General features: G+C 41.3%; 1 protein-coding gene across 3 annotated transcripts in view; it reads left to right on the top strand.

Moving 5' to 3' along the window:
* The window catches only part of TJP3 (tight junction protein 3), a 54,707-nt gene that overhangs the window by 14,971 nt on the left and 13,020 nt on the right, over positions 1-26,716 (top strand). For 2 of the 3 annotated variants that reach the window (XM_075282047.1, XM_075282054.1), the window contains exons 2-11: positions 4,156-4,212; positions 12,952-13,076; positions 13,318-13,420; positions 17,459-18,029; positions 18,129-18,232; positions 18,365-18,533; positions 20,407-20,512; positions 23,339-23,400; positions 24,124-24,208; positions 26,317-26,473. In XM_075282047.1, coding sequence (XP_075138148.1) covers positions 4,165-4,212; positions 12,952-13,076; positions 13,318-13,420; positions 17,459-18,029; positions 18,129-18,232; positions 18,365-18,533; positions 20,407-20,512; positions 23,339-23,400; positions 24,124-24,208; positions 26,317-26,473 — 1,530 coding nt within the window. In that variant the 5' untranslated portion in view covers positions 4,156-4,164. Of the gene's footprint in view, positions 1-3,165; positions 3,273-4,155; positions 4,213-12,951; positions 13,077-13,317; positions 13,421-17,458; positions 18,030-18,128; positions 18,233-18,364; positions 18,534-20,406; positions 20,513-23,338; positions 23,401-24,123; positions 24,209-26,316; positions 26,474-26,716 lie in introns of those variants that run through there. The other variant, XM_075282038.1, reaches the window with a different exon arrangement.

The raw sequence follows: 26,716 nt of genomic DNA, 5'->3' as shown, positions 1-26,716 counted from the left end.
ATCCTTTCTGGCCCCAAATACACGTTTGTTACTGAGTGATGACCTATCTACAGAGCTGGAAGCAGTTTGCTCCTATTCAAGTAATTGTTACAGAGTTGCTGCCCCGTCCACTGTATAGTGGTGCCGGGGAACTGCAGCGTCACTCCTATTAGGGTCAGTTCACGCGGAGGAATTTGCCCCGGATTTGGAGCAGATTTCTCCCAAATCTACCTCCCATTGTTTTCAATGGGAAGCAGCGATTACACCAGGACACAGAAAAAAGAAGCGTTCTGTTCAATAATACCGTGGATTCTGTCCGCGGTTCGAGACTCCCTTCTGATTAGGTCCATTCATCTGGGCCTAATCAGGAGCGGGATGCCGCGACTGAATGCTGATACACTGCATCGGCATCCCGTCATGCTAGCCCGCGCAAAAATGCCCACAGCGGAAAATGAAAAGGAATTTCCTCTTCATTAACACCGTGTGAACAGACCCTAACTTCAACAGAATCTCCTGCTGCTGCTCCCTGGCCCCACCAGAAGAGTCCGTCATCTGGAATGACTGATATGCATGGGGTCTTAGTGTCAGAACTTCACAGATTAAAAGGGCTCTATCACTGGATTTTCTCTATTTTAGATAAACAAGCCTGAATAGCCTTTAAAAAGGCTAAAGTCCTGCTAATTGTTTGTTAAAAGACCTTTGTTTGTTAAATTACCTTTTAAACGTATATGTAAATGAGCCCTCCGTGCACCGTGGGTGTTCACGCCCTCCTCTGTGGTTCTTCTATATAAGTTCCTCCTTCTCTTTTCGATTCACAGCCTCTGTCTCTGCCCTGCTAGTGGCACAGGATCTGTGATGATGTCACTACTGCTCTGTGATTGGCTTGTCCCTGTGATGACGTCACTACAAGGTCCTTCGTCGTCTTCTACACAGTGATGTATGCAGAGCAGGGGCTGCAGCTCCCTGTGTCTATCATATCATAGATCTACTTTGCACATGGAGATCTCTGATAGACACAGGGAGCTGCAGCCCCTGCTCTGCATACATCACTGTGTAGAAGACGACGAAGGACCTTGTAGTGACGTCATCACAGGGACAAGCCAATCACAGAGCAGTAGTGACATCATCACAGGTCTTGTGCTACTAGCAGGGAAGAAACAGTTAGAGCAGCGGTTCTCAACCTATGGGTCGCGACCCCGGCGGGAGTCAAACGACCAAAACACAGGGGTCGCCACATACCTCCCAACCGTCCCGATCGGTGGGAGGTATGTCCCGGTTTCAACTGATTGGCGCCCGGAGGACGCCAATGAGTTGAAAACACAGGCGATTAAAGCTGTGCTGCGGCTTCTGTATGTGTATGACGTCACATCGCAGCTACAACAATATGAGTGAGCGAGACTGAGCGGGCGGCGGGGGAGCGTTGGAAGGTGAGTGTTTTTTTGTTTTTTTTTTGTTTTAAACATTAAGGTGGAACATAATGAAGGGGGATCGCATGGCTCTGGGCAGAGATGGGGGAACATGAAACTGGGGAACAGATGGGGACATGAAACTGTGGGCAGATGAAGGGGGTACGGCATGACACTGAGGGCAGAGATGGATGGGGGGGACATGAAACTGTGGGCAGATGAAGGGGGTACGGCTTGACACTGGAGGCAGAGATGGGGGACATGAAACTGGGGGAGAGATGGCGGGGTTATATGAAACTGGGGGAGAGATGGCGGGGGGACATATAATGTACAGGTGACTGTAGGAGGATTATACTGTGTGGGAGCACATGAAAAGTGAATGAGAATGGGCGGAGTTAACATAAAAGTGCGGGCGCTGCATATTTTGTCCCTCTTTCTAATCTCCAAAAGTTGGGAGGTATGCCTAAAGCCATCAGAAAATACGTATTTCTGATGGCTTTAGCCAATGAGAAGCCGCGCTACTGTCTGCAGCAGCGCTATTCAGCTGGAACGCACGCTGTTATGTACGCATGTTCCAAACTGAATGGGGTCACCGCAACATGAGGAACTTTATTGTGGGGTCACGGCATTAGAAAGGTTGAGAACCACTGAGTTAGAGGCTGTGAATTGAAAGGAGAAGGAGGGACTTATATAGAAGAACCACAGAGGAGAGCATGAACAGAGCATGACGCGAGGGGTGCCCGGGAATGCTCACAGTGCACGGAGGGCTCATTTACATATACGTTTAAAAGGTAATTCATTAAAACCTGGGGGGGGGGGATGTTTAACAAACAATTAGCATAACCTGAATAGCCTTTTTAAAGGCTATTCAGGCATATGTTTATCTAAAATAGCAAATATCCAGTGATAGAGCCCCTTTTAAGTACTGAAGACCTATCCTTGGAATGAGTCTTAAGTTTTAAACATGCAATTGGGGCTGGAAAACCCCTTTTAAGTCTATTGATGGATCTATGAGAACAGACAAAAATTGGACATGACCTATTTTTTTTTTTTGTTGGCAGTCTTTTAAAACGTAGATACTTTTAGACAATTTTAAGAAATCTGCCCCATTGAAATCAATAGTGTTATGTTGGGATTTTTAACATAGCAATAGATTCTATATATGTTCAGTTTCTATATTTGCTAACTCTTCTCTCTCACAATCTGACCATAATCCTTGGGCGGGGAGTCAGGAGGCCCCCACACACATTACGTGGTTGGTTGGGTTCTGATGACAATCATGTAATGTGTGTGGCCAGCTTCAACCTTGCAGTGGCTTCATTTTCTGATTAGATAAATAAAAGCTAATGATCCCTGTTATCAGCCACTGTAATATTCTTTCATTGGATCAAAGCTTTCACTCTTCTATCCATTTCTGACAACCTCCACACACTTCTGTATTTGTTGGTGAAAAACTTCACGTTCATAAGCTGCCTGTGCCTTGCAGTAGTACAACATTGTGTAATAATGATACCATATCCTATGTCACTAAGTAAACTTTTGATATCTGTCTTGATTAAACTACGAGCCACAAAGTGTAAAATAAAATTGAAACCGAAATCCTTGTAGTGTGAGTAAATATATACACCAAATATACATGTCAGAGCAGTCGTGGAAAGACACCCTGTGTCTCCTTATTTACTGTGCTATACACCTGCTTCCCGTCTTGAATCCCCGCCTTCTAAAGATGTTTTCCTGTGTCACTGTGGGAGGAGGGTACATACTGGAGGAAAACACTAGTGTACAGGTGAGGCTTCAAGTAGCCCTCCCCCCAGTGCACCCGTCTAAGACATCACACAGCTTGTCCGAACTGGGCTTGTGGTTTCAGGGATGGCTGTAAGGTTTCAGGTAAGTAACTACATGTTTTCCAGATTCAGGTAGCAAATAATATATGGGTTTGGTATTTATACGACCACTCCACAGCAGTGGACTTAACTACAGAACATCAGGGAAATGTAAAGGTTAACTGTACCTGTTCAAGGCTACAGTACGTGCTAAAGCCAATGGTAGTTTCTGGTTTAGGCATTTGTGTAATTATTTATCCCGAAGATATGTGAGCCGTCTAACATCACACTGTGGATATGTAGTTGTAGTACTAGCTTTGTTACTTTGTCTAACTGTGTTGTTGTGCATGTTAGTATGCCTGCTATCATTCTTGTAGTGAAATGTATGATGACTTTAGTGTTTAGCACTCTTATTTGGAGGTATCAGGGGCTCTATTATAATTCTTTTACTTGCAAAAGTAGATCCCATACCTAGATTTGGGTAGCCATGAGAATTTCTCCTAGGGTAAATATGGTTTATTGATAGCCTGTAGTGTACCTTTGGACTATGAGCTGAAGTGGAGGGGTTTTGGTTCTCCAAAATAGTGCAGCGATATTGCAGAGTTATAAAGTTGTCTACTACATAAGCCTCAGTTCGACTAAACATTTCTAGCAAGGGAGAAAGCAGATTTAGCTGTCAACTCTGGAGGTCATGTTAGAGGGACCCTGCATTGTGAAGGACATAATAAGAGTAGTTTCAGACCCTCACAAAAGCCATGGTGTGAACAATCCTGAACAATACGTTTATGACACTAAGGTTAAGATTCCCATTTACATGCCAATAATGTCGGGTAAAGTGGCCACAGCAAATCAAGACTAAAGTTAGTATTTCTTTGAAGTGAAAGCTGTGTGTGGTAAAGTGTAACTTATTTCCCCTGATGTATCTACTGTAATTCTATTCTAACCAGGTGTCTGAAATGGAGGAGATGACAATATGGGAGCAATATACTGCCACACTGGTCAGGGTAAGTGTCTACCATTATTGCGTATGTGAACATTCTGGAAAATAGACAACTTATTGCTAGCTTGGCAGTCCCTGGGCCACCTAGTGATGAGCTGTGGCTGATGCCAAGATACTCACACTTCACTGAATGCAGGGACAACATACACAGTTTAATCTTGTACAACCCCTTTATTATCTATACTCCCTGGAAAGGAACATCAAAACTTGTTTTCCTTTACTGTATCACATTAAAATACCGATTGACATGGCTTCATTCAAGAACAATGGCAATTTTTGAATTTATTTATTTTTTTAAATAAATGCTGTTCACCACTTCCAATGGACTTGCTCCTTTTCCACTGCTGGTAGAGGTACGAGTCCATGCAAAACTGACTGCAGTTTGTCGAAAGGAAACGTAAGTAAGTACTACGACAAAGGGGAGGAATAGTTAAGACTTATTACCTTTCCGTAATGAATATTGAATGTTTTAATACAACTGAGCACTATTCTGCACGGTGGTGCTGATGCTCTGACAGTGATAACAGACTTTTTTTTAAAGAGGACCTGTCACTTAGTACAAAATGCTAAATAACATATCTCTCCTGTCCCCAGTGCTCCAGTGTCTCCCGGCACTGTGACATCCTATGTTCCTTTCCTTAGACCGCTGATTGGGCACAGTGGTCACGTGCGATGGGGACTTCTACCGAAAGAAAACATCAGAGCAGCAGGACCAGACCAGGCTAGGAGACACTGGAGAACTTCATATAATTGTATTACTCTTTTTAGTCCTCCTTGAGGACTTGAGGTTGTGATCTGTACTATAATGTATTATACTGTCTGTCATGCTCTAGGCATGGCCTAATAATTATATACTGAAGGCAGACAAGAGGACCTTCATTATTTTGGTGCACTTATTAACCCATTAATAGCACCAACTGACCTGTTTAAAAAAATATATATATATATATATATATATATATATATATATATATATATATATATATATATATACACACACACTCACTCACCGGCCACTTTATTAGGTACACCATGCTAGTAACGGGTTGGACCCCCTTTTGCCTTCAGAACTGCCTCAATTCTTCGTGGCATAGATTCAACAAGGTGCTGGAAGCATTCCTCAGAAATTTTGGTCCATATTGACATGATGGCATCACACAGTTGCCGCAGATTTGTCGGCTGCACATCCATGATGCGAATCTCCCGTTCCACCCCATCCCAAAGATGCTCTATTGGATTGAGATCTGGTGACTGTGGAGGCCATTGGAGTACAGTGAACTCATTGTCATGTTCAAGAAACCAGTCTGAGATGATTCCAGCTTTATGACATGGCGCATTATCCTGCTGAAAGTAGCCATCAGATGTTGGGTACATTGTGGTCATAAAGGGATGGACATGGTCAGCAACAATACTCAGGTAGGCTTTGGCGTTGCAACGATGCTCAATTGGTACCAAGGGGCCCAAAGAGTGCCAAGAAAATATTCCCCACACCATGACACCACCACCACCAGCCTGAACCGTTGATACAAGGCAGGATGGATCCATGCTTTCATGTTGTTGACGCCAAATTCTGACCCTACCATCCGAATGTCGCAGCAGAAATCGAGACTCATCAGACCAGGCAACGTTTTTCCAATCTTCAATTGTCCAATTTCGATGAGCTTGTGCAAATTGTAGCCTCAGTTTCCTGTTCTTAGCTGAAAGGAGTGGCACCCGGTGTGGTCTTCTGCTGCTGTAGCCCATCTGCCTCAAAGTTCGACGTACTGTGCATTCAGAGATGCTCTTCTGGCTACCTTGGTTGTAACGGGTGGCTATTTGAGTCACTGTTGCCTTTCTATCAGCTCGAACCAGTCTGGCCATTCTCCTCTGACCTCTGGTATCAACAACGCATTTCCGCCCACAGAACTGCCGCTCACTGGATGTTTTTTCTTTTTCGGACCATTCTCTGTAAACCCTAGAGATGGTTGTGCGTGAAAATCCCAGTAGATCAGCAGTTTCTGAAATACTCAGACCAGCCCTTCTGGCACCAACAACCATGCCACGTTCAAAGGCACTCAAATCACCTTTCTTCCTCATACTGATGCTCGGTTTGAACTGCAGGAGATTGTCTTGACCATGTCTACATGCCTAACTGCACTGAGTTGCCGCCATGTGATTGGCTGATTAGAAATTAAGTGTTAACGAGCAGTTGGACAGGTGTACCTAATAAAGTGGCCGGTGTATATATATATGTATATATATCTATATATATATATATATATATATATATATATATATATGGCTGCTTTAAGGCCTGGGCTTCATGGGACGTGATTTGCCCATGGTGGAAACACTGCGGGAAAAATTGAAGCATTTTACAGTATAGGGAAAGTGGATGGGATTGTAGCGTATCCCATGCCCACTTTGCGGGAAAAACCGCTGTGCACACACGCTGCGATTTCCAAAAACGGCGCGGTTTTGTAAAACGCAGCATGTTAATTATACCACGATAAGTTCCTGCTGCGCTTTTTCCCTCAGCACTTTTATTGCTGCAGGACATCCCGTGGGGCTTTAGCCTAAGGATTGAGCCCCCTCCCTCTAAAAACAATTTAAATGCCATGGTCACTAAAGATTGGCAGTTTTCTCAGGCATTGAGAGCAGGTTGCTAGGCTTCAGAGAATGGTAGACCCTGTATTCTGATGCAACTGACATAGAAAGTTAGTTGTGTCAAAATAAGGCTTGAGAAGACTCACTAATGACTTTCTAAATCTATGGCCCTAGGTAGGTGATAGGCAGTGGCGTAACTAGGAATGGAGGGGACCCGTGGCAAACTTTTGACATGGGCTCCCCGACCAACACTGAAGACGTCGACCGACCCCCCCCCCCCCCCCTACAAATTTCTGCGCGTTCTATTATCCCCATAGTGGCCCCTGCACACAGTATTATCCCCCATAGTGGCCCCTGCACACAGTATTATCCCCCATAGTGGCCCCTACACATAGTATTATCCCCCATAGTGGCCCCTGCACACAGTATTATAGCTCATAGTGGCCCCTGCAAACAGTATTATCCCCCATAGTGGCCCCTGCACACAGTATTATCCCCCATAGTGGCCCCTGCTCACAGTATTATCCCCCATAGTGGCCCCTGCACACAGTATTATCCCCCATAGTTGCCCCTGCACACAGTATTATGTCCCACTGTGGACACCCATAAACAATTATTATACTCTGGGGTCTTTTCAGACCCCAGAGTATAATAATCGGAGACCCGGGGGAATAAAAACATAAAAAAACTACTGTTACTTACCTGTCCCCCGGCTCCTACGCTGTCTTCTCCACTGCTGTCCTTGTACAATGATGTCGGATGTCACATGACCCGGGACGCAGGCCAGGTTCATGTGACGTCAGGAAGGAGGCCTGGCAGGATCGTGGAGAGGTAAGTAACATGTTTTTTATGTTTCTTACCTCTCCCAGTCCGCCAATCATTATACTCAAGGGTCCGAATAGACCCCCCAAGTGTAATGATAGCAGCTGTCACCGGGCCCCTAATGTCTCGGACCCTGTGGCAGCTGCCTCTGCTGCTATGGCAGTAGTTACGCCACTGGTGATATGTAAACTAGCTCTTGTTCACCAACTAGGTGATAACTTTTTTTTTGTTTGTTTGTTTGTTTGTTTCTATAAAATTAAAAGGTTACTGACCTCTTGGAGAATAAGAACTAACTCGCAAATAAACTACCAGAGTTCATATCTTTAAAAAAATAAATAAATAAAAAATTGAGGGGCATAGCATCAATAAAATGTAATTTAGCATCTTGTACTTGGCAATAGTGGATGGTAGGCTGCTGTCACTCACAACAGTGCAGACAGAGATCTGATATCTGTTCTGTATCTATGTGTCCAGTAGTGTGATAAGGACAAATATGTGTTCCAGGAAATAAACAATGAATGTTCCTATCTGAAAGCAGAAATCTTGAAAAGCAATAATTTGCTTAGACTAGAATAACTCGTAGACTTGTAGAGCTAACTATTACCAACTTACAAAAAGTACTGCCATAGAAATGCCAGCCATGAGCCAAAACACCTAGCAGCAACAGGATTTTGATGAATCATGACTATAGTTGTTTAGCAATCTGATTGCATATAAAAGAAACACTGTGACTCTGTAAATACAAATCCCAAGTTACAGTCTATATTAGAGCTGCAATAACACATAAGCATAGGAAAAAAAAAATACACAGTCCTGGCTAAATTTACGTTGGATTCTTGTGGACTCCAAGCGTAATTCAATTCTGGGTGTAGGATATACAGTCCTATGAAAAAGTTTGGGCACCCCTATTAATCTTAATCATTTTTAGTTCTAAATATTTTGGTGTTTGCAGCAGCCATTTCAGTTTGATATATCTAATAACTGATGGACACAGTAATATTTCAGGATTGAAATGAGGTTTATTGTACTAACAGAAAATGTGCAATATGCATTAAACCAAAATTTGCCCGGTGCAAAAGTATGGGCACCTCAACAGAAAAGTGACATTAATATTTAGTAGATCCTCCTTTTGCAAAGATAACAGCCTCTAGTCGCTTCCTGTAGCTGTTAATCAGTTCCTGGATCCTGGATGAAGGGATTTTGGACCATTTCTTTCTACAAAAGAATTCAAGTTCAGTTAAGTTTGATGGTCGCCGAACATGGACAGCCCGCTCTCAAATGATCTGAAAACAAAGATTGTTCAACATAGTTGATCAGGGGAAGGATACAAAACGTTGTCTCAGAGATTTAACCTGTCAGTTTCCACTGTGAAGAACATAGTAAGGAAATGGAAGACTACAGGGACAGTTCTTGTTAAGCCCAGAAGTGGCAGGCCAAGAAAAATATCAGAAAGGCAGAGAAGAAGAATGGTGAGAACAGTCAAGGACAATCCACAGACCACCTCCAAAGAGCTGCAGCATCATCTTGCTGCAGATGGTGTCACTGTGCATCAGTCAGCAATACAGCGCACTTTGCACAAGGAGAAGGTGTCAGGGAGAGTGATGAGAAAGAATCCGTTTCTGCACGTACGCCACAAATAGAGTTGCCTGAGGTATGAAAAAGCACATTTGGAGAAGCCAACTTCATTTTGGAAACAAAGATTGAGTTGTTTGGTTATAAACAAAGGCGTTATGCATGGCGTCCAAAAAGAAACAGCATTCCAAGAAAAACACTTGCTACCCACTGTAAAATTTGGTGGAGGTTCCATCATGCTTTGGGGCTGTGTGGCCAATGCCGGCACCGGGAATCTTGTTAAAGTTGAGGGTCGCATGGATTCCACTCAGTATCAGCAGATTCTTGAGAATAATGTTCAAGAATCAGTGACGAAGTTGAAGTTACGCCGGGGATGGAGATTTCAGCAAGACAATGATCCAAAACACTGCTCCAAATCAACTCAGGCATTCATGCAGAGGAACAATTACAATGTTCTGGAATGTCCATCCCAGCCCCCAGACCTAAATATCATTGAACATCTGTGGGATGATTTGAAGCGGGCTGTCCATGCTCGGCCACCATCAAACTTAACTGAACTTGAATTGTTTGTCCAAAATACCTTTATCCAGGATCCAGGAACTGATTAAAAGCTACAGGAAGCGACTAGAGGCTGTTATCTTTGCAAAAGGAGGATCTACTAAATATTAGTCACTTTTCTGTTGAGGTGCCCATACTTTTGCACCGGTCAAATTTTGGTTTAATGCATATTGCACATTTTCTGTTAGTACAATAAAGCTCATTTCAATCCTGAAATATTACTGTGTCCATCAGTTATTAGATACAGTCCTATGAAAAAGTTTGGGCACCCCTATTAATCTTAATCATTTTTAGTTCTAAATATTTTGGTGTTTGCAACAGCCATTTCAGTTTGATATATCTAATAACTGATGGACACAGTAATATTTCAGGATTGAAATGAGGTTTATTGTACTAACAGAAAATGTGCAATATGCATTAAACCAAAATTTGACCGGTGCAAAAGTATGGGCACCTCAACAGAAAAGTGACATTAATATTTAGTAGATCCTCCTTTTGCAAAGATAACAGCCTCTAGTCGCTTCCTGTAGCTTTTAATCAGTTCCTGGATCCTGGATAAAGGTATTTTGGACAAACAATTCAAGTTCAGTTAAGTTAGATGGTCGCCGAGCATGGACAGCCCACTTCAAATCATCCCACAGATGTTCAATGATATTCAGGTCTGGGGACTGGGATGGCCATTCCAGAACATTGTAATTGTTCCTCTGCATGAATGCCTGAGGATTTGGAGCGGTGTTTTGGATCATTGTCTTGCTGAAATATCCATCCCCGGCGTAACTTCAACTTCATCACTGATTCTTGAACATTATTCTCAAGAATCTGCTGATACTGAGTGGAATCCATGCGACTCTCAACTTTAACAAGATTCCCGATGCCGGCATTGGCCACACAGCCCCAAAGCATGATGGAACCTCCACCAAATTTTACAGTGGGTAGCATGTGTTTTTCTTGGAATGCTGTTTCTTTTTGGACGCCATGCATAACGCCTTTTTTTTATAACCAAGCAACTCAATTTTTGTTTCCAAAATGAAGCTGCCTTGTCCAAATGTGCTTTTTCATACCTCAGGCAACTCTATTTGTGGCGTACGTGCAGAAACGGCTTCTTTCTCATCACTCTCCCATACAGCTTCTATTTGTGCAAAGTGCGCTGTATAGTTGACCGATGCACAGTGACACCATCTGCAGCAAGATGATGCTGCAGCTCTTTGGAGGTGGTCTGTGGATTGTCCTTGACTGTTCTCACCATTCTTCTTCTCTGCCTTTCTGATATTTTTCTTGGCCTGCCACTTCTGGGCTTAACAAGAACTGTCCCTGTGGTCTTCCATTTCCTTACTATGTTCCTCACAGTGGAAACTGACAGGTTAAATCTCTGAGACAACTTTTTGTATCCTTCCCCTGAACAACTATGTTGAACAATCTTTGTTTTCAGATCATTTGAGAGTTGTTTTGAGTAGCCCATGATGCCACTCTTCAGAGGAGATTCAAATAGGAGATCAACTTGCAATTGGCCACCTTAAATACCTTTTCTTATGATTGGATACATCTGGCTATGAAGTTCAAAGCTCACTGAGGTTACAAAACCAATTTTGTGCTTCAGTAAGTCAGTAAAAAGTAATTAGGGGAATTCAAATCAATAAAATAAGGGTGCCCATACTTTTGCACCGGTCAAATTTTGGTTTAATGCATATTGCACATTTTCTGTTAGTACAATAAACCTCATTTCAATCCTGAAATATTACTGTGTCCATCAGTTATTAGATATATCAAACTGAAATGGCTGTTGCAAACACCAAAATATTTAGAACTAAAAATGATTAAGATTAATAGGGGTGCCCAAACTTTTTCATAGGACTGTAAATGTAATGTCGGTAGGCCAAACCACCTTCTGACTCTTCTATTTTTCCACAGCCCAACCCTGTCTCCTTCACATATGACAGCAGACATTGAAGCTCCTAAAGACAGGTCACAAATATCAGGTCTGTTGGCATCTGACAACGACCACCACCGATCCAGCTTCTCTCAGTAGTATCTAGTGATACATGGAGAATTCTGTTCTCTGTTTAGTGGTAGAACTGAGTTACTGCAGCTTATGTCCTATTCAAATGAAAGGGAGCTGATCTGCAGTACCAGGTCTGAGAACATGGCTATCTGCTTCCTTCTGCATGAGGAAAAATGCAGTTACGCCATAGTCTAACATGTTTTGCTTTTACAGTGCAATAAAATTGACAGATTGCCTATATTGTTGGTCTGTACTATCAAGGGAGTATCAAATTTATGCAGTTTTTGTTGTTTTACTACCTTTAGAAAAGTACTGTACAAACATATTGTGACACTCATCAGTTTATTTTTCAATGCACAGTACTATGTAGGGTTAAGGGGATATTGTCACTCCTTAGGGAGAGACCACCATATAGGTGTGTGGAGACTTGTTAAGCCTTTAGCACTCCACTTTGCAAGGAACTATGGGAAGAATATGCAAATCTGCCTTCCATGATGTAATTATCCAAGTAGATCGAAACAGCTGTCCTCGATTGAGAGACTATACCTGGTAATAATCCCAGCGTCATTGCAAAACAAAGACCTCTTGGAAGGTCGGGCATGATGCTAAAGGGAGTGGCCATTATTGGGTTATTTCACTGGAATCCTGTCATAAGACAGGCTTGCACATTCCAGTGAGCGCCCTCTATTGGTTTGCAATACTGAGGCAGCAACTGTCTTCCTAATTACATCATGGAAGGCAGATTTGCATACTCTTCCCACAGTACTATGTAGGGACTCAAAAAAACAAAACAACAATTTTGCACATTTTGAAATGGTGGTTTTTATTTATTTATTTTTTTGCTTTTTAAACCCCTGCAAAAGTTTGAACATGCTTAATGTGTTATTTTTTGTTTATCTTTAGGAGGGGATTTTAAATTTGTACATTTACTTTTTAAATTTTATTTTAATACCCTTGGGGGAGGGGGGCTGATTGTTCATGCAATATCCTGAAATAATGCAGTATATTGTAAAATCCATTCACTTCTATACAAGCTCAGGGATGACAGGCCTGAGAGCCTTTAACTTGCTTGGGACCCCACCTCTGCATGCTTGTTCATAATATGGTGTCTTATTTATAATAGATTATGACCCTTCTCCAAAATGTTCATAATAAAGAAAAGCAATCAGAAATCTGTTTGTCATAACACATAGTATCTGTCTACAGGACCCTCGCAGAGGATTTGGCATTGCTATCTCTGGAGGCAGAGATCGACCATCAAGAACAGATGGAGACAACTCGGTCATTGTGTCAGATGTTGTGCGTGGTGGACCTGCTGATGGCAGACTACAGTATGTACAACTTCATTATTCTTGTCATTTTTATAGTACCAACATATTCTATAGTGGTTTAGTGATTATGTGCCCACAGCCACCCGGTCCAGCAGCATGTAGAGGGAAAGACAGGACGCACACAAAAATGTCTTGACGTGTTGTAGCCAAGTATGGAGGAGAGAAAATGATTTATTTTATTTTTTTAACATTAGTACCATTCTTCTACATTACATTTACTCTGATCTACATTATTCTGCAGGACCAGAGATCGCATAGTAATGGTAAATGGTGTATCTATGGAAAATGTGACTTCATCTTTTGCAATTCACACTCTGAAATCCTGTACCAAAACTGCCAATGTGGTAAGCTGACATTTAATTTTATGACTTATTCTAGCACAGAGAATGATTGGCCTTCATACATGAAACAGTTTAGCAAATGTAAAAACTGACTTTTCAGCCCAACCTAGAATTACAGTGTAGTATGTGTCCCAAAACTGTTCACTAATATTGAGCGTCTAGCAAACAATGTAATATTAGGCATAATGTTAGTGACTTTTCCATCCAGAAGTACCTGCCAATAGGGGGATTCATTAAAACCGGCATAATTCAATGTCCTTTGCCTCATCATGAATTAGATACTTCTCTACAGTTCCCTTTCACCTAGGCACAAATTCATTGCAGCCCTGGGGAGGCATTTATGCCACTTTAGCAACATACAGTCCTATGAAAAAGTTTGGGCACCCCTATTAATCTTAATCATTTTTAGTTCTAAATATTTTGGTGTTTGCAACAGCCATTTCAGTTTGATATATCTAATAACTGATGGACACAGTAATATTTCAGGATTGAAATGAGGTTTATTGTACTAACAGAAAATGTGCAATATGCATTAAACCAAAATTTGACCGGTGCAAAAGTATGGGCACCTCAACAGAAAAGTGACATTAATATTTAGTAGATCCTCCTTTTGCAAAGATAACAGCCTCTAGTCGCTTCCTGTAGCTTTTAATCAGTTCCTGGATCCTGGATAAAGGTATTTTGGACAAACAATTCAAGTTCAGTTAAGTTAGATGGTCGCCGAGCATGGACAGCCCGCTTCAAATCATCCCACAGATGTTCAATGATATTCAGGTCTGGGGACTGGGATGGCCATTCCAGAACATTGTAATTGTTCCTCTGCATGAATGCCTGAGGATTTGGAGCGGTGTTTTGGATCATTGTCTTGCTGAAATATCCATCAACGGCGTAACTTCAACTTCGTCACTGATTCTTGAACATTATTCTCAAGAATCTGCTGATACTGAGTGGAATCCATGCGACTCTCAACTTTAACAAGATTCCCGATGCCGGCATTGGCCACACAGCCCCAAAGCATGATGGAACCTCCACCAAATTTTACAGTGGGTAGCATGTGTTTTTCTTGGAATGCTGTTTCTTTTTGGACGCCATGCATAACGCCTTTTTTTTATAACCAAGCAACTCAATTTTTGTTTCCAAAATGAAGCTGCCTTGTCCAAATGTGCTTTTTCATACCTCAGGCAACTCTATTTGTGGCGTACGTGCAGAAACGGCTTCTTTCTCATCACTCTCCCATACAGCTTCTATTTGTGCAAAGTGCGCTGTATAGTTGACCGATGCACAGTGACACCATCTGCAGCAAGATGATGCTGCAGCTCTTTGGAGGTGGTCTGTGGATTGTCCTTGACTGTTCTCACCATTCTTCTTCTCTGCCTTTCTGATATTTTTCTTGGCCTGCCACTTCTGGGCTTAACAAGAACTGTCCCTGTGGTCTTCCATTTCCTTACTATGTTCCTCACAGTGGAAACTGACAGGTTAAATCTCTGAGACAACTTTTTGTATCCTTCCCCTGAGCAACTATGTTGAACAATCTTTGTTTTCAGATCATTTGAGAGTTGTTTTGAGTAGCCCATGATGCCACTCTTCAGAGGAGATTCAAATAGGAGATCAACTTGCAATTGGCCACCTTAAATACCTTTTCTTATGATTGGATACATCTGGCTATGAAGTTCAAAGCTCACTGAGGTTACAAAACCAATTTTGTGCTTCAGTAAGTCAGTAAAAAGTAGTTAGGGGAATTCAAATCAATAAAATGATAAGGGTGCCCATACTTTTGCACCAGTCAAATTTTGGTTTAATGCATATTGCACATTTTCTGTTAGTACAATAAACCTCATTTCAATCCTGAAATATTACTGTGTCCATCAGTTATTAGATATATCAAACTGAAATGGCTGTTGCAAACACCAAAATATTTAGAACTAAAAATGATTAAGATTAATAGGGGTGCCCAAACTTTTTCATAGGACTGTAAGTGTTCAAGAATATGGAATGGGCAGTGGCTCCATCCATGCCTCACCCCTTCCCACTTTGAGAAAAGTAGCGATGCTGGTGCAAAAACACCACTGGCAACTATTTAACGCAATAAGTAGCGTAGGGGATTTGATGAATCTAGTCACCCCCCATCAGAGACTTAAATATTAAGAGGTTGCTCTTTTTTGGGATGGAGAAGTGGCAAAATAATCCTTTTCAGAGTGCAATATGTTCCTAATTTCTGTACCCACTAAAATGTAGTGCAGTTATCTCAGAAAACTGGTCTAATTGTATTGTTATAAGTAAATAAAAAAAATGAAATACCCCAGTGCAGACAAAAATTGGAATTGCAGCAAATAGTAACTAATCACATTCGGCTTCCATTTATAAAGTACAAGTTGTAAACTAAATGCAGTGATCTAAGGAATCACTTCTAGTTTGCACAACGTTCTTGAACTCCATTTGATAGGCATGTTTCATCCCATCCCAACATTTCACATGTATGGTCTTGAGCCTGTTGCCTATGTAGCAGGTGACAACTTTATTATATAGCTGATACCCATTAGCAACTTCCAGCATTGCAACTAGTTTTGATTCTGGAAACTTAACTCCTTAGATGCCATGATCAGTATTAAATTCTTGGTATCTGAGGAGTTTGGGTCACTTCACTCAAGTGTGACTGGGCCGAGTAATTGTGAATCTTCATAGTTGTAGTTTATAGTATTTACAGCATCATATGAATACTAAACATTACAGGCATACAGGTAAGAAGCTGACAGCATCATAAAACGGTGAAAAACAAGGAGGTGCAATTGGCAACAAAAAAAGCAGCATAAATGTGAAATACATTTCTTATCCCAATAAAGGACAAAATGAAAATTAGGGGTTCAGCCACTGATATACCCAAGACCTATGCAGTTGAACTTAAACAGGTTGTCCTTGCTAAAAAATTATTATTTTTAATTAGACTGGGAGAGGTGGGAAAAAAAACGTCCTCACCTGTCCCTGGTGCCCCCAGTCCTCTTAGTGCAGTCCTGCCCTGCTCTGACATCCCCTGTTCCGGTCATGTAAGGTGGGGACTTCCGCTGGAAGAAAACAACAGAGCTGCAGGACTGTACTGCATTAGGAGACACCTGAGCAACGGGGATAGGTGAGGTTTGTTTGTTTTGTATTTTTTTTGTTTGTTTTTTTTTCACCTCTCACGAACTAATTAAATAAATAAATTTTAGCCTGGACAATGGGTTGCCTGCATATACTATTGGCTCCTTATAAAACAAAAAAGATATAACATTCACTTTGTAGATATCGATACCAAAGCACAGGAAAACTAAGAACCTCCCCCTCATTCGCATATACATTGAATATTTTCATAAAAATCGGCTCCAAAGCTGAATAACAAAGGTATATTTGGAGGCTGTACTTTCATCTCTTCAAGATACTGTGATTATGTGTATTACCAATTTACTGCAGTTAATGGTACTGGCGGTATAAAATGACAAATGTAACCCTTCCTTTACCCATTCCTGCAAGTTTTCCCTCTAAGCTGTGCATTTTTGGAGTCCATTTGTCATATTCGTCTTGCAGACCTATATTTTGACAGTCTATGACAACGGACCTTTATGTGAATAGCCCCCATTCAGACCTTGAAATTAATGCTGCTGTATGAATGTAGCCTTAGAATGTGTTGTAACGTAGGGGCAGCCCTATGTGCCCACTGGTGAATATAGTACTATACAGGTAAAACGCCTCTATAGTCATACAGTTTCTGGCAGCCACATGCAGTGGCTACTACATAACCATTGCGGCCTTAAAAATCCAATATCCTGCAGGTGTAAGTGGGCTCATAAGCATGTTTATAATCCTTCTTTTCCAGATTGCCCAGTTTAGTGGAAGCACTGACTCTACATGTAGCTATGATTTATTAGATAATCATTTTGATTGAATTTCCCCTTTAAAAAAGTATCCTATCATAATTAATCTGTTCAGCTGACAAAGGAAAAACGCTTTCCTAATTTGCATAAAATTATTTATATTTTCTTGCTTTAAATTTTCTTGTCTTCCTTGCAGACCGTAAAACGACCTAGAAAAGTTCAGATTCCAGTAAGCAACTCTCTGCCAGTCTCTACCGGACCCTCACGTTCACCGAACACCTCAGACCATTTGGCTGATTCCTATGGCAGAGATGAAGACCAATCAGATTCTCCTGTGCCGTGGAGACAAAGATATGCTAGCTCCAGCAGAGAGCCTCATGAGGATACTGCTCAGGGTTATGAAGGAGATTCTTCTAGTGGTCGTAGCTCTGGTGGATCTCGTACACCATCTTCATACCATGCCAGACAACGCAGGACCAGGGGTGGGGGAAGTGAAATAGGAAATTATTCACGGAGGAGGACTGGTAAAGAGAAATATGGTTCTGGCAGTGATACAAGGGCTTCCAGTAGAATGAAAGACACTAGTAGTGTTTTGGAAGGTTCTGCGAGTGAGGCCGGAGACTACTCAAGGAGGGGGTCTGGTAGTGATCCAGGGGAACGGGACCACAATGGCCTAGAACTGGTATCTGGGTTCAAACGCCTGCCTGTTCAGGATGTACCATCCAAACCTGTTAAAACCATTCTCGTAAAACGCACGGAGAATCAAGGTATGCTGCAATGTATGGTAGCTTAGTCTGAATTCTCACTAACTATAATCCACGTGCTTTTCTTCTTATATTTATTTGTAATTTGCTATATTCTCACAGAATACGGTTTGAAGTTGGGCAGTCAGATCTTCATTAAACATATTACAGACACTGGTCTGGCAGCCCAGGAAAAATCTCTGCAGGAGGGTGACCTCATTCTTAAGGTTATTGATTCATTTCTTTTCTTTCTTTCTTTCTCTCTCTCTCTCTCTCTCTCTCTCTCTCTCTCTCTCTCTCTCTCTCTCTCTCTCTCTCTCTCTTTGCATTAAATCTTTATGTAACTTCTAAATTTACAGATAAATGGCGTGGCAAGCGAAAATATGTCTTTAGCTGACACACGCCGGCTTATTGAGAAGTCAAAAGGGAAACTTACACTCACTGTTTTGAGGGATAATCGACAGTTCTTGGTTAACATTCCAGAAGTAAGAGACAGTGAAAGTGAAGATAGAAGCTCCATTCCAGATGGTAAGAGAGTGTGGTATTAATATTCCCACCATATACTGAAAAGTAAATATTACTGTTCATGACTGAGAAATACCATAGAAAGAACTGTACACATAGAATGAGGCAATAATGGCCATGGTGATATACACATATCGTATTAATGAAATGTCATACCGTGCTGCTTGTACATTTTCTGGTGGCTCAAGTTAGCACTTGGGACTTACAGTGCATGGAGTACACCAAGGACATCATCTGCATGGAGTTCCCCTTGTGTTTATGTGGGTTTCCTTCAAGCACTCAGGTTTTCTCTCACATTTAAAAGGATTCTATCATTAAAATCACATTTTTTTTTTTCTCGATCACACGTAGGAATAGTCTTAAGAAAGGCTCTTCTTCTCCTACCGTTAGATAGGAGCCGTCCGGGCCGCCGTTCGGTAGAAATCCCGGTTTTCATCTGTATGCACATGAGTTCTCTCGCAGCACTGGGGGCGTCCCCAATGCTGCGAGAGAAATCTCCAGCCTCCATCTTCTTCAGTAACGGCCTTTCTGCGCATCTTCTTCTGGAGCTGTGTTTCAATCTTCTAGGCCTTAGGCCTCGGGCAGAGCAGACTGCGCATGCCCGCGGCCACAAGAATAATGCGGCCATTTTCTTGTTGCCTGTGTGCAAGCGCAGTCGACTCTGCTCGAGGCCCGATGGCAGAGCCAACTGTGCATGCATAGAAGTTTGAACCCAGCTCCGGAAGAAGACGCGTGAAGAGGACTTCCTGAAGAAGACTGAGGCGGCGCTAGAGCATTGGGGACGCCGCAGACGAAAACCGGGATTTCTACCGAACGGCGGCGGGGAGAACACATCTAAAAGTAGGAGAAGAATAGTCTTTCTTAAAGGTGTTGTCCCATGAAAAACATCCTATCTATACTTCTAGTTTATGTGGATTTAAGATATTTCCTAAATACATTGCTTTATCAAAACTGCTTTGTTTGGCCGCTATCTTAATTTATTCACTTCATTGTTGACACTGCGTTTCTATGGCCACTGGGCTTATCTGCTCAGTTCCCAAGTGATGTAGCTGCCTGCTCTCAGGGCGGGAGGGAGGGGCTGAGTGCTGGGAGCAGTTCTGAGCTGGGTGTGTCTGACAAGCAACAGAGCTCTTCAAAAGGGGGGTGGTGAGAACTCCAGGATTACTGTACTGTCTATCTTCAGCTTTTCCACTTATCAGCCGGGTTTAATTGAATTTGGCTGATAAGGGCTGAGATAAGGACTCCTTTACCTCTGTATGTAATGCAAGCTGACTCAAATCCAGGTCTGCTACATCAGTTTCCACATCAGCTTTATACTGTAGTAATGCATTTACAACCAATCCCTCATTACTGACTGCAAACATAGCAGATATCAGAGCAAGTGAAAACCTGAGTGCCTGAAGGAAACCCACATAAACACAAGGGGAACTCCATGCAGATGATGTCCTTGGTGTACTCCAACTATGTAATGAGTAATGGGTCCACCCAACTGACAGAAGATATCGGAGAGAAGTACGGGGTAGTTGGATTTCAACTGCTCAGATTTTATTCACTGGAAGATACTCCATTGACAGACATATCTTACTTATCATATAACATATCATACATATCATATCATACTATTGAGTACTATCTTATTGATAACTAAAAGTGTATTGACAACCCCTCGAGATCTTTTTTTTTTTTTTTTGGACGTAGATAATATATTTTGTCATCTGTCTTTTGAGACTCAAGATGTATTTCTCTGCAGCTGATGCCAGATACTTGGTAGATTTCAGGTAACACGTATCTACCGTAGCGTTAAAGTAGAATGTCCTTCTTTAAAAGTGCTGTCTCTGCCAGGTTATTGAGTGTAATTTTTCTTTTCTCACCACAGATATTTCAGAGATGAGTTCTGATCCATCACCCCCACCTTCTCAGCCTGCTCCGCCACCTCAAGGACAATCCCTTAGGAGATCTTATGAAAGTTTGGAGAACCCAGTGTAAGAGCTACTATTCATGGCTTTCAAAAAATTATAGGATGCATAACTATTTACATGGGTTGCAACTATAGTTAGTATGGTTGAAAAAAAGATACGTCCATCAAATTTATCCAGGGGATAGCAAGTATTCTATATATTTCCATAACTATCAATGCTGTTTTGTGCTAAAAAGGCAGCTAATTATTTTTTTGAAGCTGTCAGCTGTTGCTGCTCTGTCCAGCTCCTTAGTTAGGCTATTCCACAGATACACAGTCCTTACATTGAAGAAGCTTTTGCCAATATTTTTGTATGGGCCTTTTATATAGGTTTATCATATCTTCCCTTAGATGCCTCTTTTCCAGACTAAACAAATTTATTTATTTTATTTTTTAAATGTAGATTGTGAGCCCCACATAGAGCTTACAATGTACATTTTTCCCTATCAGTATGTCTTTTTTTGGAATATGGGATGGAAATCCATGCAAACACGGGGAGAACATACAAACTCCTTGCAGATGGTTTTTTGCCCATGGCAGGATTTGAACACCAGGACTCCAGCGCTGCAAGACTGCAGTGCTAACCACTGAGCCACCGTGTGGCCCTCCAGACTAAACAAATTTAACTCTTTTAACCCTTTCACTGCCAAGGGTCTCTGGAAATTTTGCACCTCCAGTAGCCAGAGCAATTTTCACAGTTTTGAGACGGACAAATCAAACCTAAATTGCAACATTAAAAAAGCATCCAACCCCCCCCATACCTATATATTTTCTTAAAGTAGACACCTGCAGCATTGTCATAATGTCACTTGGTACTGTATACGAACAGGCACCTTCATGCAATTTTGATTTAAAGTGAATGTTTTATGAAAAAATGCAAATGTATATTAGTTGTTAAAACTGGAAACCAAACAATAAATGATATTCACAAAACCTCCTAAAAATAAGAGTTCAACATGTGTAGAGTTTATTCATATCACTATGGCCTGAACCCGCATGCACATGACTTCAGAAAATCGCTAGAAACTGGAAGGAACAAAAATCTGCTTTGAAGCTGGAAATGTTACAATAGTATCATCCTATAAAATGTAGGGATTACACACCATGAAAAGTAAGTGAACCCCTAAACCCTATATATTTTTTGAAAGTAGACAACCTGAAGATTACATGTCTCAATGGGTCATCAATAGCCACAGCCACCTTCATGCAACTTTGTGACAAACACAAAACATTTTTTTGAAAACATGCACTAAAACACATATTTGCACCTAAAACTCACATTCAATCTCACATTCATATACAAAATACATTTAAAATAATAGCTTATGGTGTATACAATGTGTATATATACTATATGTACCGCAAACATCAACTACAACAAGAGCTTGGACTCCCAAAAACATGAATACAGAAGACGAGCAGGATTTTGCTGTTATTTACCAATATGTTAAAAAGTTATACTGCACCTAACAAACTGTGACACCAAAATCTAACTTTTTTGAGATTGCACAGCATACCATATATAAAAACACAACTTAATGTTTCATATATACAACCACTTTCATGCAACTTTGCAGCAAGCAAGCAAATATTGCACAAAAAGAAACTCCAAAATCACTGAAATGCACCAACCCATTTTGTGCATGCAAATTAAATAGGACTTTACAAAAAAATATTATTTTCCTTCCCCCCTATAAAAATTTTAGCAAACTATATGTTCATCTCTAGTGATAATAGTTATTACTATTATTTTAGCCTGTAACAGATATTGCTAGAGACGTATTTTACTATAGAAAGCTCAGGTAAAGACAGGACAGGGATTGGGTGAAATGTAAACTTTATTCATGACTTTGTGTATATGTTGTGTAAGTGTTTGGTTCGACTTTTTTTTTGGCGCTGCGACCTGGACAATGGTAGATGTCTGGGTGACGGCGCCAATAAACTTCCTGGTTATGTTCAGGGGGTATTACATAAGAATACTCCTCTAGTAAAGCTCAGGGGGGAATTACATTATACCTGTATGTGACAATCAGAGAGCAAAAGTATAGAATGCACTCTGATTGATAGGAGGGCGGAAATAGGGGCTGAATCCCTTCTCTGCCCCCTTCTGGGGTCACATACAGGTTATGCACAGAGATAGAGAAAATGCTTCTCTGTCTGTGTACACGATTCTCATCTTTAAATTGAATCTAAAATTATCTTCATAGCCCAAAAGAATCCAGAGATATGGGCATTAGAAGTAAGCATGTAGTAGCTACGTCCTCGGCTAGACAAGTGCCACCCTGGGAGGACGTAGAGCTATGTGCTTGGCAAGAAAAGGGTTAATCTCCTCATAACTGAGGTCCTCCAGGACTCCTTAACAATTGTGGCCCTCCGTTGAACTTTTTCCAACTTTAGGACTTCCTTTCTATGAACTGGCGCCTGAAACTGAACTGTATACTCCAGATGTGGCCACACCAATGAAGTTCTAATACTACTTCTCTGGCTCGTGAGGTCATACCCGTTTTAATACAAGACCGTATCCTGCTGGTCTTAGAAGCAGATGACTGATATTGCATGCTGTAATTGAATCTATGATCTTACACCCAGGTCCTTCTCCACCAGTTACTCTCCCAGTGTTACACCCCCTAGGGCATATGTTGTGTGTGGATTATTTTTACCCAGATGCGCAACTTTACATTTATCCACATTGAACACAGTCTGTCTATGTCTGCTTGTAACCTACATACATTATAGAATGTACTTCATAGCTTGGTGTCATCTGCAAAAATAGAGAGAGTGCTATTAATCCCATCTTTTATATCATTAATCAAAATGCCATATGTCATCGTTTTGTTTTTTTATTCTGTAGGGAAAGTCATCAATTCAATGGAGCTTCATCCCTGCAAATAGAGAATGTAGAACATGAAAATGGTGAGACACTACTTTAAATTACTGTTGTAATTCTAAGCACTTTCTAGTCATTAAAGTGTAACTAATCTTTTGGACTACTTTGGATTACTGTCAATATTTGTGTCATTAATAAACTTTCTACTTTTATTAGAGAGGTAGAGAAAATGACGGGGGGGGGGGGGGGTCACTTCAAATCCTTATCTCAGACATTCTAAAACATGCAAACTTGCTTTTTGTGTCACATGATAGAGGAGATTCTCTTCTTTCATGTGACCCTAAGTGCTAACTGAAGTGTTATTGAAATTATTTCCAGATATCACTGGTTGAAAACACACTTGGATTTTTATATGCAGCTGTATAATATTTATGATATAAAAATCCCAGCCCTGACTATGTTTTCAACCAGTGATATCTCTGGAAATAATTTTGATAACACTGCAGTTATTGCTTAGTGCCATAGATTAAAGGGAGCAGATTAATTAAAATAAATTTTATATATATATATATATATATATATATATATATATATATATATATATATATATTTGTGCGTGTGTGTATATATATATATATATATATATATATATATATATATATATATATATATATATATTTTATTATTATTATTATTATTTTTCTTTAAACCTGCTAAGGTTATATTGGTAAGGGGTGGCTCATCCCAGATATCCCTTTAATGTAACAGATGACAATATATTTTCAAAATTTTTTTTTCCTTCAAACCAGTTGATCGTGAATCTCCATTGGATACTGAATACAGAGAAGATACTAACCAATCTATGGATAAGGACAGAAATGACCTACGAGTGGGGTATCCATACCTTCTTTCCTTATTGCATGGCTTAAAAATATGTGCCATTTTACGATTATTTATTTCACTTTTTTTTTCTTTTTTTTTTTTTACCTCAACTCACGCTTCCCAAAATGTTCTATGTTGCTTCGGTAAATTATGCATTTATATATTGAAAAAAAAAAACCCTTATTGCCATTGTGTTCACTTGCTATACGGTTATATCCTGGTGCTTTACCTTTACACTGATGCAGAAACTGTCACTGTCAGACTGCAGGGTGCTGCACCAGTCATGGGAGAGACTTTGATCCATTATAAATTACTCCTGCATATGGCTCAAGTGAGGTGGTTATGGAAGTACACACAAATGTATAAAACAAATGTATAAACCTTGACCTAGATGATGTTTCTTCCCGCACAGTCTTATAATTTATTCCGAAACTTAATGCCAAGATACTGCAATGCAATTGGTGTGTTTCCCAGAGCAGGGAACTCCTCCCCCCCCCCCCTTCCCCAGACATCCTGTGCGCCAATGAGGAAAAGAGTTGACAAAAAGCCATGCAGTGTCTTCAACAATGAGGAATAAAACTATCCTTTTTTGCTGTGGTCCCTCATCCTCAAAGGGAGGGGTAGATATTCCTCTCAGCTGAATGGCAAATGGCAAACACGTGTACCCCTCCTATTTTGTTTTTAACCCCTTTTAATTTGCCCACCCTAAATATTAAAGGCCAATAGTTAGTTAAGCTGTCCTCTGCCATGGCTAGCATCCCCCATCCTCGATCATTCTTTTTTTTTTTTTTTTTTTTTTTTTTTTTTTTTTTTTTTATAGTTACTTTAGATTTTATTCCATATTACCCGTATTTTCCGGACTATAAGGCGCACATAAAAACCTACGATTTCCTCAGAAATCGTAAGTGCGCCTTATAGTCCGGTGCGCCTTATATATGGATGGAAGCGGCGGCAAAGTCTGCGTGCCGCTTCCATACATACATAAAAGGCACCGTAAGGGTGCATTCACACTACGGAACGCCAGCGTGTATCAGAGCCGTACACGCCGGCGTGACAGCAGGGCTGCCGGACACTTCCCATTCATTTCTATGGGAGCCGGCATGCGAGCGCTCCCCATAGAAATGAATGGAAAAAAGCAGTCCATTCATTTCTATGGGGAGCGCTCGCATGCCGGCTCCCATAGAAATGAATGGGAAGTGTCCGGCAGCCCTGCTGTAACGCCGGCGTGTACGGCTGTGATACACGCTGGAGTTCCGTAGTGTGAATTCACCCTTAAAAGTTAAATAAAACCCTGAAACAGAACGTGAAACTTACCGACCGGTGCAGGCAGGGCGGGCATTCAGGCCTCCTCTTCCTCCGATGTCCTGACCACTTCCTCCGGCGCTCGCTAACTGATAATGGCCTGGGCGCATGCGCAATATCATAATGCTTCTACTACGGCTACTGCGCATGCGCCCAGGCCATTATCAGTTCGCGAGCGCCGGAGGAGGAGGACGGAACATCGGAGGAAGAGGAGGCCTGAATGCCCGCCCACCCTGCACCGTTTGGTAAGTTTCACATTCTGTTTCAGGGTTTTATGTTAAAATGGGGGGGGGGGGGGGTAGTTTAATATAACCTTTACGGTTGGGCTCTATCAGCATGATTTTGCTGATAGAGCCCCTTAACTCCTCGCCTGCCGAGCGCTTCCAATAGAAGCGGCTGGCACGCGGGGGGTTAAGCGGCCGCTGGCAAAGTCTACGTGCCGCTGCTTTCAATAACATATAATGCGCACCGGACTGCGCCTTATAGTCCGGTGCGCCTTATATATGAACCGAGACGGACTATAAGGCGCTCATGGGCAATGCGCCTTATAGTCCAGTGCGCCTTATAGTCTGTAAAATACGGTAAGTAATCTTAGTGCAGACGTTACTCTTCCATTTTCAGCAGCATTTTAGAATGCTGTACATTGGTAAGGGATAAATGCCATTTGTTACTTGCAAGAAGATGAGAGGAAAGTGTTTTGGAGAAAAGGTGAATCCAATGTGTTGAATCCAGTGAAGTTTCATGTATTCCCGCCACATGTATATGCACAGAGTTTGCAGTTGTTTAACATCTTCTCATTTTTATTTTTTTTTTTCAAGGTATAGTCCTGATGCACGTCTAGTCCAGTTTCAGAAGGAAAGAAGTATTGGACTTCGTCTTGCAGGGGGAAATGATGTAGGAATATTTGTTGCTGCAGTTCAGGAAGGGAGCCCTGCAGCTCGAGAAGGGTTGAAAGAAGGTGACCAAATCCTACAGGTGACCATCTTAAGATTTGGCAGTTTTGGCCCATTAAACCCTTTTAAATCTTATTCACACAGTAGTTTTTGCTTGACTGGATTTTGGGGCACGTTTTTCTTGTTGTATTGGTTGCAGTTTTGTTGGGTTGTCAAAGCGGCTTTGCAATGGGTTCTCCATTTACTTAAATTGGGGGGAAAATGCAATTAAATCTTGTGATAAATGCTAAAGTATTTTTATTAAAGGGTACCTATGTTTTATGAA

The sequence above is a fragment of the Leptodactylus fuscus genome, chromosome 1, assembly GCF_031893055.1.
Source record: "Leptodactylus fuscus isolate aLepFus1 chromosome 1, aLepFus1.hap2, whole genome shotgun sequence".
Taxonomy (NCBI): domain Eukaryota; kingdom Metazoa; phylum Chordata; class Amphibia; order Anura; family Leptodactylidae; genus Leptodactylus; species Leptodactylus fuscus.
The sequence above is the reverse complement of the archived record's forward strand: the minus strand, read 5'-3'. Positions and strand labels throughout refer to the sequence as shown.